This window comes from Mirounga leonina, unplaced genomic scaffold (genome assembly GCF_011800145.1).
Source record: "Mirounga leonina isolate KUSES-001 unplaced genomic scaffold, KU_Mleo_1.0 Mir_168893, whole genome shotgun sequence".
In the NCBI taxonomy this organism is placed as follows: Eukaryota; Metazoa; Chordata; class Mammalia; order Carnivora; family Phocidae; genus Mirounga; species Mirounga leonina.
The window spans coordinates 1-9,989 of record NW_023270430.1 but is presented as its reverse complement, the minus strand read 5'-3'; the positions used below and the strand labels follow the sequence as shown (position 1 = coordinate 9,989).

The window sequence follows — 9,989 nt, the reverse complement described above, 5'->3', positions numbered from 1 at the left end:
ACAGCGAGAACAGGAACACAAGCAGGGGGAGTGGGAGAGGGAGAAGCAGGCTTCCCACTGAGCAGGGAGCCCGATGTGGGACTCGATCCCAGGACCCTGGGATCATGACTTGAGCCGAAGGCAGACGCTTAATGACTGAGCCACCCAGGCGCCCTGTCTGTCTTCTATTCTTATTCCATCTTAATACATTTTTTTTTAAAGATTTTATTTATTTATTTGACAGAGACACAGCATGAGAGGGAACACAAGCACGGGGAGTGGGAGAGGGAGAAACAGGCTTCCTGCTGAGCAGGAAGCCTGATGCGTGGCTCGATCCCAGGACCCTGGATCATGACCTGAGCCGAAGGCAGACGCTTAATGACTGAGCCACCTAGGCGCCCCTTAATACATTTAATAGCACTTTAATTTTTATTGGTTATACACACACATAGTTTAAAGAACCAGCTACTTCTACAGTGCTTAAAATGAGAACATCAGCCCCTCCTTCTTTCCCCACTTTTGTCTCCTATTCTCATCTCTTTTGGTTTATTCTTTTGGTGTTTACCACTAGATCTTGCAGTGATTTGCTTTTACTCTTACCACTTAGTTTTCATTTATTAGATTTAGGCATTGTCTATTGACTTCCCACTATGAGGCATGAAAGTTTAGCTCCCTTTCACACCCGTTCCTACCCTCTGCTCACTCTGTTTATGTATTTCTAACCCGCTTTCCTCCCAACATTAACATAATTTGGTTAGATCAATATATATATTCAAATATTATATATTTACATAATTATTTCTCTGTAAATGCTTTTTATCTCTAAGCCATGTAGTATATTATAGTTACTTTTATTGCACATCTTCTTTTATTGTTAATACTTTAAAAGTTTTTCTAATTTTTTGTATGTTCTTATCATTAATTCTTCCCTAAAATTCCCCCCAATCATGTAAGTCTCATTTCAGTATGCTCATATATGTTAGATATCTACCAGTTTTATCCTATTTTAAAGATGCTGAGTTAAATTCATGTTTCATTTTACCATCTTTAATGAGAAGTTTCCTTCCATCTTGGAATTATGCTAGAAAATATTAAGATACTGGACAATCAGGTAAGGACTCTTGAAACTTCATAATAACACAAAGTCTCTTTTAATAAGTATTTTAAGAGCCTATTTTGTGTCTTGTACTCACTCATAGGTGTTCAGAGAGACCACTTTAGTTGCTATTTTTTATAGGGATTAAATAAAAATCCTATTTTAGGGTTCCCAATCCCTAATTTGTAAATTGGGCAGATAATCTTTTGATCTGTAAGTGATTGGTTGAAATTATATTAAATTCAGTTTCATGCCAGGGAGTTTAGTTAATGAACTAATTATTACTCTTACCAAAAGGTAAAGATGTCAGGTTTTGGTTCTGCTACATATTTGTCAAACTATGTTGTTATTTATTCTCAGTGTGTCGTGGCTACCATAGCTTTTGGAATGGGCATTAATAAAGCTGACATTCGCAAAGTCATTCATTATGGTGCTCCTAAGGAAATGGAATCATATTACCAGGAGATTGGGAGAGCTGGCCGTGATGGACTTCAGAGTTCTTGTCATGTACTCTGGGCTCCAGCAGACATTAACATAAATAGGTAAAAACATTTATTGCTTTCACCCTTGCAGATTTCTTTCTTTCCATATAAGCCTGGAAAGTATTTGAAGCTGCATGCAAAATTTCAAGTAATGTGTATAAGTGCATTTAAGACCAAAACAAAACAGAGGACATCTAAGAACCTTTGTGGTAAGAACCAGAGGAGATGACCTAATTTCAGCTGTACTTCATTGAGTGTGAAGAATTAACTAAATCAGGAGTATGCTGGGAATGGAACATGGATCCTGTGGGTGCTTTCCTAATATTGTGCATGGACAAACTGTTTTTTTCTCCCCAGGTCCTCTCAAGTTTCGATATGTCTTCAGCCATAGTTTTCTTTAGATACTGTTTATTTTCTTATTGGTTCTTTCTTTTTTTTTTTTTTATTTTTTTTTTATTTTTTTAAAGATTTTATTTATTTATTTGACAGAGAAAGAGACAGCGAGAGCAGGAACACAAGCAGGGGGAGTGGGAGAGGGAGAAGCAGGCTTCCCGCGGAGCAGGGAGCCCGATGCGGGACTCGATCCCAGGACCCTGGGATCATGACCTGAGCTGAAGGCAGACGCTCAACGACTGAGCCACCCAGGCGCCCCATTGGTTCTTTCTTCCTGTGCTTATTCCAAGTGACTTTTACCAATCCCTATTTGAGTCTCTTTACCATTTGTTTCTTTTGTTAGTTCTATGAAAGCATGCAAGCTGTCTTTGACTGTATGTGAATAATCATGTTGCACTGTACCCATTCACTGTACTGATTGACTGCCATGAAAAAAATTAAGTGTTTAGTGTTTAAATGTAGGAAGAGATCATTCTACTTAAACATGAAGCAAGTCTTTTATTGGTACTTAAGTTCTATGAGATTTATATTGGAAAGGAAAACTTCATCTTGCAAAAACTTTAGGGGCAGGGTTTAGCAACTGATTCCTCCATCCATAGGGGAATAAAATCCCAGGAAAAAAACTTATATATGGTAACTAATGGAGCTGTTCAGATGAGGTATTTTCAAAATGCACATCCATGTTGCTGAATAAACTGAGCTCTTGAATGGACATATTAGCTCCTATTATTAATATGATGAGAGTACCTATCCATACAGTTTTTATTTTTATGCATCATTCAGCAATGTTTTGTTTTGAATGCCCACTATATTTTAAGCATTATGCTCTATGCTGGGGATACAATGATAAATAAAAACAGATATGGTACCTGTTCTTAGAGAGCTTAGTGTATAATGGAAATGGCATATCTTAATCACAGAATCACACAACTGTGGATACATAGGGTTCATTTTACTGTTCTCTACTTGTGTTTGACAATTTCAATAATCGAAAGAGATTTTAAAAGGGATCATGCAAATCTGTGTAAAATTACTGCTGTGTTAAGTACTATGAAGGAAAGTTGCATTGGGTAGTAAGTATATAATAGGATGTATTTATCAAGTTAAAAAGTTCAGGTAAGTCTTCCTTCAAGAATTGATAGGGTGAGTTGAGATCTGAAAGAAGAATAGGGATTAATTAGGTAAAAATGTTTGGTATAAATTTTAAGCTCTTCCTTTTAAGAACAGTGGTAGCTTTTGTTTCTTAACATAGTCAATAAAACCATCCCCCTTAAACAGAACAATTATTGTTTTTCTTTTGACTGTTGTGTTTTTTATAAACTAAAATAATTGGGATAGAGCACAGCCATATCTGATACTATTAAATTTGGGATTGTATCAAACATATGTTGATTCCCACCAATTCTGATTTATTTATATATTATCCTAAAGGTGCTGAACACTTAACAGCCTGAGTTTTATACTATGACTTTGCAGGTTCATCAGTAGATATACTTGCTGTTTATCTGCATCTCAGAAGATACTTTGTATGGTTATCTCAGTAAGATTTCACAAGAAATATTAGTGAGTAGTAATCGAATAATGGTGCCAGGAACCCCGTGCTTGAACTTTAGTATAGACAGGTTGTTCTTTGCATCCATCCTAAGGGAAATAAACCTATAGGGTTAATCATGATAAAAAAGAGTTCAGCGAGGATTTAGGAGAGATCTGTGTCATCCTTGTGACAAATCTCTTCTATTGGAAGAAACAAAGTTTGAGAATAAATGGGGTTGCTGGTTCTCAGTGAAAAGATTACTGTAATTCATAAAATTTTTAGAGGGTATCTTATGCTAGAATGCTATGATTGAGAGAAGAAACTTGTCCAGTCATCAGTGTCAATGTGTAATTTTATATTTCTTATTGCAGAAGCTATACCACCAGCAACGTCTCAGTGTCTGCATTTGCTGTTATTTTAAACAGTCAAACCCAATAGTTATTGTAACCTTTTTTAAAGGGAATAATTTGCAAGTTAGTTTCAATTTAATAAATCTTCCAGCTGGTTCCATCTATTTTTATTTATGGATTGCTTTTAGAATTTTTCTTCTTTTTCAACTTATTTTTATTATGTGAAATATTGTACTTTAATAGTCCCAAAAGTAGAATAAATATTTACTAGATTGGCTTTTAGACACTTGTAATTTTATTTTTTCAGCTTTGTTACTGACACTGATAATGAGAACATTAGTTAAATGTAGGTCATCTGAACCAAATATAAGGGAGGCTATAGTACTTGGAGTGTAGATGTTTGTTTTCTTTGTTCTTTCTGAGGAGGAGGTGAGCTAAACAAACAAAGCAAAAAAAGAACTACAGTTGATCCTTGAACAACATGAGCATTAGGAGTGCTGACTCCCCCACGCAGTCAGAAATCTACATATAACCTTTAACTCTTCCAAGACTTAACTACTAATAGCCTACTGTTGACTGGAAGCCTTATGGATAACATAAACAGTAGATTAGCACTTATTTCATATGTTATATCTATTACATACTGTATTCTTACCATAAATAAGCTAGAGAAAAGAAAATGCTATTTTAAAAAATCATAAGAAAAAATACATTTACAGTACTGTACTGTATTTATAAAAAAGATTCACATGTAAGTGGACTGATGAGGTTTAAACTTGTGTTGCTTAATGGTCAACTCATAATTTTTAGGCCATGGGCTAGGAAGAATGAAATCAGGAGGAACTAGAGTCAACAGTTGGAAGAGACTTTTAGGTAAATTATATGGGAGGTCATGGTGGTTGGTGGTGTCAGATCAAATGGTTTTTGAATAAGGAGTCATTTGTGTGTTCAGAGTTACCAGAAGTCACTTAACTGGATTCCCTGTTGGTGTCATGTTTGAGAATTGTACAGAGGTATTTTTATCAGTCAGAAGTTTGCATAGTCAAAGGTGAGGATCCGTTTTAATGAGGATCAGTATTATCAATTAGATCTTATATGCAAACATTGTTTTCTTTTGAAATATCTGAAATCTACTCAACTCAGACTTCTGTTTATTCTTGAAAGACTTCTTGGAAAGACGTGCACAGCTATTGGGAGATTATCATCATCTTCTGATATCTGATATTGATGGAATTTCTTCACAGTAGACTAGAATTAACTTTTTAAAAACAAACAAACATGTCTTTAGTGCTAACAATTTTAAATAAATTCAGTATTATGGAAAAAATCAGTTATAATTGTTTGAAGGAAGAAATTAATTCTGATGTTTTATTGGTATCCCATAATAGAATATAGTACAAAGGGATAGTTTTAGGGGCATGAGAAATCCTCTGAAGAGCAAATAGGGATGAAGGCTCATACTTGGATTATGAGCCTCTTTCAGTTTGTTTTTAGTTTCTCAGATAAAATAACCTTTTACTGGGAAAATGTAAAAATTCATATATAGTGGAAAGATTGCCAAAAAGCATGTAGCATATAAATCAAAATGAAAAACTTTAGGGTTTATAATAATTTTTTATTATTTTTATTTTTATTTATTTGACAGAGAGAGATAGTGAGAGCAGGAACACAAGCAGGGGGAGTGGGAGAGGGAGAAGCAGACTTCCCATGGAGCAGGGAGCCCGATGTGGGGCTCGATCCCAGGACCCCGGGATCATGACCTGAGCCGAAGGCAGATGCTTAACGACTGTGCCACCCAGGCGCCCCTATAATAATTTTTTAAAGGCAGCTAAAAAATTGATGCTTGGACATAGGTATAGAATTCTTTCAAAAGTAATTTTCATAAAAGTCAGAAAAATGCTTGTGGGGGCATTGACTGGAAAGGGACATGTAACTTTCTGGGATGATAGAAAATTTTTTTTATCTTGGTAGAGGTGCTTTATATTATGAAAAGTAAACAGTAATAAATGTAAAAGTAACAAAATCGCTAATGCAATTTTATAAATTCCTGTGATATTTGTAATTGACAGGCACCGCCTTAGTGAGATTCCCAATGAAAAGTTTCGATTATACAAATTACAGATGATGGGAAAGATGGAAAAATATCTTCATTCCAGAAGGTGTAGGCGAAAGTATGTATTACTTGTTTTATATTAATTAATAACAGATTTATGAATGGTGCTCTTTTAAGAAAAAGTCTTGCAAAATAATTAGAAGTACTTAGAAACAATATTTTGTTGGTGTTACATATGTGCTGAATTTTTAAGGTGACTTTCCTTGTGCCTCAGTAAACTGAAGCCAGATAATGAGATCCCAGGTCAATCAATTAGTGATGATTTCACCTCATTATTTTCAGCAATGATTTTAACATATATGGTTTTGTTCTTTTATTTAATTTTAAATTTTCTCTTGGGTAGACTCATCTTGTCTCATTTTGAAGACAAACAACTACGAAAGGCCTCCATGGGTATTATGGGAACTGAAAAATGCTGTGATAATTGCAGGTCCAGGTAAAGATTTTTTCTTCTAAATGGAGATTCTAAAAGCCTTTGTTTCTCTTCCTTTTCAAATATGTATATATTTTTTTAAGTAGGCTCCATGCCCAATGTGTGGCTTGAACTCACAACCCTGAGATCAAGACCTGAGATCAAGAGGCAGATGCTCCACTGACTGAGCTACCCAGGCACCCTGCAAATAATTTTTAATTGAGTTTTTGTTGAATGATATGTATTACAGTTTTAAAAAACAAAATAATGAATTTATTTAAATAGCAGACAAAGCAGACAGTATTAATTTGCTTTACAAATAGATAAACCAATAAAATGGACCTAAATCTAAATATATCAATATTTATATTAAGTATAAATGGTCCAAAATCACCATCTAAAGGCAGACATTGTTAGAATTGGTTTTAAATATGCCCCAACTAGGAGCGCCTGGCTGGCTCAGTCAGAGGAGCATGCAACTCTTGATTTTGGGGTCATGAATTTGAGGCCATGTTGAGTATAGAGATTCCTTAAAAATAAATAAATAAACTTAAAAAAAAAATGACCCAACCATATGCTGTCTATGAGAAATCCACAAGTATAATTATATAGGTATAACAACTTAAAATAATAGGATAACAACTATATACCATGAAAACACTAATCAAAAGAAATCTGGAATTGTTATTTTAATATCGGACAGTGGAGACTTTGGAGAAAGAATACTATCAGGGTTAAAGAAAGACATTACATGATAAAAAGGTAGTTTACCAATGAATCACAGTTCTCCAGACACACACACACACACACACACACACACTTACACAGATTGATTTTAAGGAATTGGCTGATGGCAGTTGTGGGGGTTGGCAAGTCTGAAATTTGTAGGGCAAGCTGGCAGGCTGGAAAGTCAGGCAGGATTTCTGTCTTAATAGTCTTGAGTCACAATTCCTTGTTCTGCAGCAAACCTCAGTCTTTGCTCTTTAAGGCCTTCATTTGTTTGGATGAGACTCACATTATCAAGTAGTCTGCTTAAAGTCAACTGATTGGAAGTGGCAATCCCACCTACAAAATATTTATAATAGCATCTAGATTAGTGTTTGACCAGACAACTGGGCACCATAGCCTAGCCAAGTTGACACATCAAGTTAACCATCATATCCAAGAACACATAATCCTAAATGTGTATATACTTAACAAAAGAACTGACAGAATTAAAAGGAGAAATACAGAAATCCATAATTACAGTTGGCGACTTCAACATCTCTCAGTAATTAATGGAACTAGTAGAGGAAAATCAGTAAGAAGATAGAAATGAATAGGACTGTTGACAAACTGGATCTAATTAACTTTTATAGAACACTCCACGCAACAATAGTGGAATAAACATTCTTCCCAGGTGCTGATGGAATGTTCACAAATGTAGATTATATTCTGGGCCATAAAACAAACCTTAATACATTTAAAAGAATTCTGTTCATATGGAGTGTGTTTTCTGACTATAAAGGAATTAAACTAGAAACCAATAACAGAAAGGTATCAGGAAAGTCTCCGAACACTCGAAGATTAAATAGCACACTACTAAGTAACCCATGAGTCAAAGAGGAGGTCTCAAGGTCAACTGGAAAATATTTTGAGCTGAATGAAATGAAAATACAAAATGTATGGGATGCAGCTAAAGCAATACTGAGAGGGAAGTTTAGAGCATTAAATACTTACAATAGAAGAAAAGTTTCAAAGCTGTAATTAAGCTTCCACCTTAGGAAGCAAATAAGAACAAAGTAAACTAAAAGGAAGCAGAAGGAAGGAAATAATAAAGAGCAGAAATGAAATAGAAAACAGAAAAACAAAAGAGAAAAACCAAAGAACTCAAAAGCTCATTCTTTGAAAAGGTCAATAAAATTGGTAGAAACTTCTAACAAGAAAAAAAAAAGAGGATACAGAGATTACGAATACCAGGAATGAAAGGAATTTCACTACAGGCCCAATAGACATTAAAAGAATCATAAGGAAACACTATGAATAACTCAGTGCATGTACATTCAGTAATTTAGAGGAAACAGACCCAATTCCTTGATAACCTCAAACTAACAAAATTCAGCCACAATGAAGTAGATAACTTGGATAGTTGTACGACTTTAAAGAAATTAGATCTGTTAAAAACCTCTGGAAATAAAATTCCCTAGCCCAAATGGTTTAAATGGCAAAATTTACCAAACTTTTTAAAAGAAGAAATAATACCAATTTTACAGTGTGATCCCATTTATATGATATTCTCTCAAAAGTAAGACTATACTATAGGGATGAAGAAAAGATCAGTGGTTGCCAGAGTTTAGAGCAAGGTGGAGGGTGTGATTACAAAGGGCTAGCACAAGGGACTGTTTACTGCGATGGATTTGTTGTGTGTCCTGATTGTGATAGTAGCTGATTGTGGGGGTTGGATGAACCTATGCTTATGAATCAATAGATGTGTTTAAATTCGTAAAACTTTACATATGCACAAATACACAGTCAATTTAACTGCATATTAACTGAAAAATAAAAACAAATGATATAACTAGTTGAGTTAGCTATACCTAGGCATGGTAGCTGTGTTACTATTAGACAAAAAAATAATTACTAGGGATGAAGATGATCTCTGGTGACAAAAAGTTGCTTCTCTAAGAGGACAGAATTGTTCTATGCACCTCAAAAAAACCCCAAAACCCTACAAATATATAAAGCACAAACTGTCAGAACAGCTGGAAGAAACCAACAAATCCACCATTAAAGTAGGAGAGTTTGATATAATTTTTGGTTATTGTTAGGTTAAGCAATCCAAAAATGAGTAAGCTGTAGGAAATTCGGTCAACATAGTAACAAGTTTGATTTGCCACACACTTGCTATTTAGAACCCTATACTAAGCATTTAGAACAATGTATCTCAAACATTTTCACTTCATGATCCACAAAGCTAATATAATATCTATATAGCACACTAGGCTATGTACTACTCGGGCCCGGGTTCTGTCCAGAACCGTGATTAACTATACAGCACCCCTGCAGTCCAATAGCAGCACACTGGCTGGGAAGCGCTGAATTAGAGACTGTGCTTCTCAAACATACGTGAAACATTGATAAAAATTTGACCCTGTGTTAGAGCAGGGTTGGCAAACTGTGGCTTGTAGACCAAAGCCACTTTGCTGCCTGTTTTTGTGGATGAAGTTTTCTTGGAATACAGCATACCCTTTTGTTTGTATATTGTCTGTGGCTGTTTTTGCAGAGTTGAATGCCCAGTAGCTGTTACACAGAGACACGAAACCTAAACTATTTGCTGTCTGGCCCTTTACAAAGACGTTTTCTGGACCTTATACTAGACTGTAGCATTGTCGCAAAAGTTTTCAATGTATTGGTATTAAACACACCACTTTTTCTGATCAGAATGAAATTGAATTAGAAGGAAATAAGAGGATAAACAAAGAAAGTTCTCATTCGTTTGGGAATTAAAAATAACACTTTTTAAAAAATTTATTTTTTTTGATGTAGTGTTCCATGATTCATTGTTTGCGTATAACACCCAGTGCTCTGTTCAATATGTGCCCTATTTAATACCCATCACCAGGCTAACCCATCCCCCCACCCACCTCCACT

At 35.1% G+C, this 9,989-nt stretch overlaps 1 protein-coding gene across 1 annotated transcript; it reads left to right on the top strand.

The window, feature by feature from the left end:
* Nucleotides 1-378: 378 nt before the first annotated feature.
* On the top strand, nt 379-6,388 carry LOC118017283 (Werner syndrome ATP-dependent helicase-like). Its single transcript, XM_035015107.1, has 3 exons — nt 379-1,617; nt 5,904-6,005; nt 6,291-6,388. Exons 1-3 carry the CDS (start codon nt 1,379-1,381, stop codon nt 6,385-6,387), a joined length of 438 nt encoding a protein of 145 aa, XP_034870998.1. The 5' UTR covers nt 379-1,378; the 3' UTR covers nt 6,388.
* Nucleotides 6,389-9,989: the final 3,601 nt, after the last annotated feature.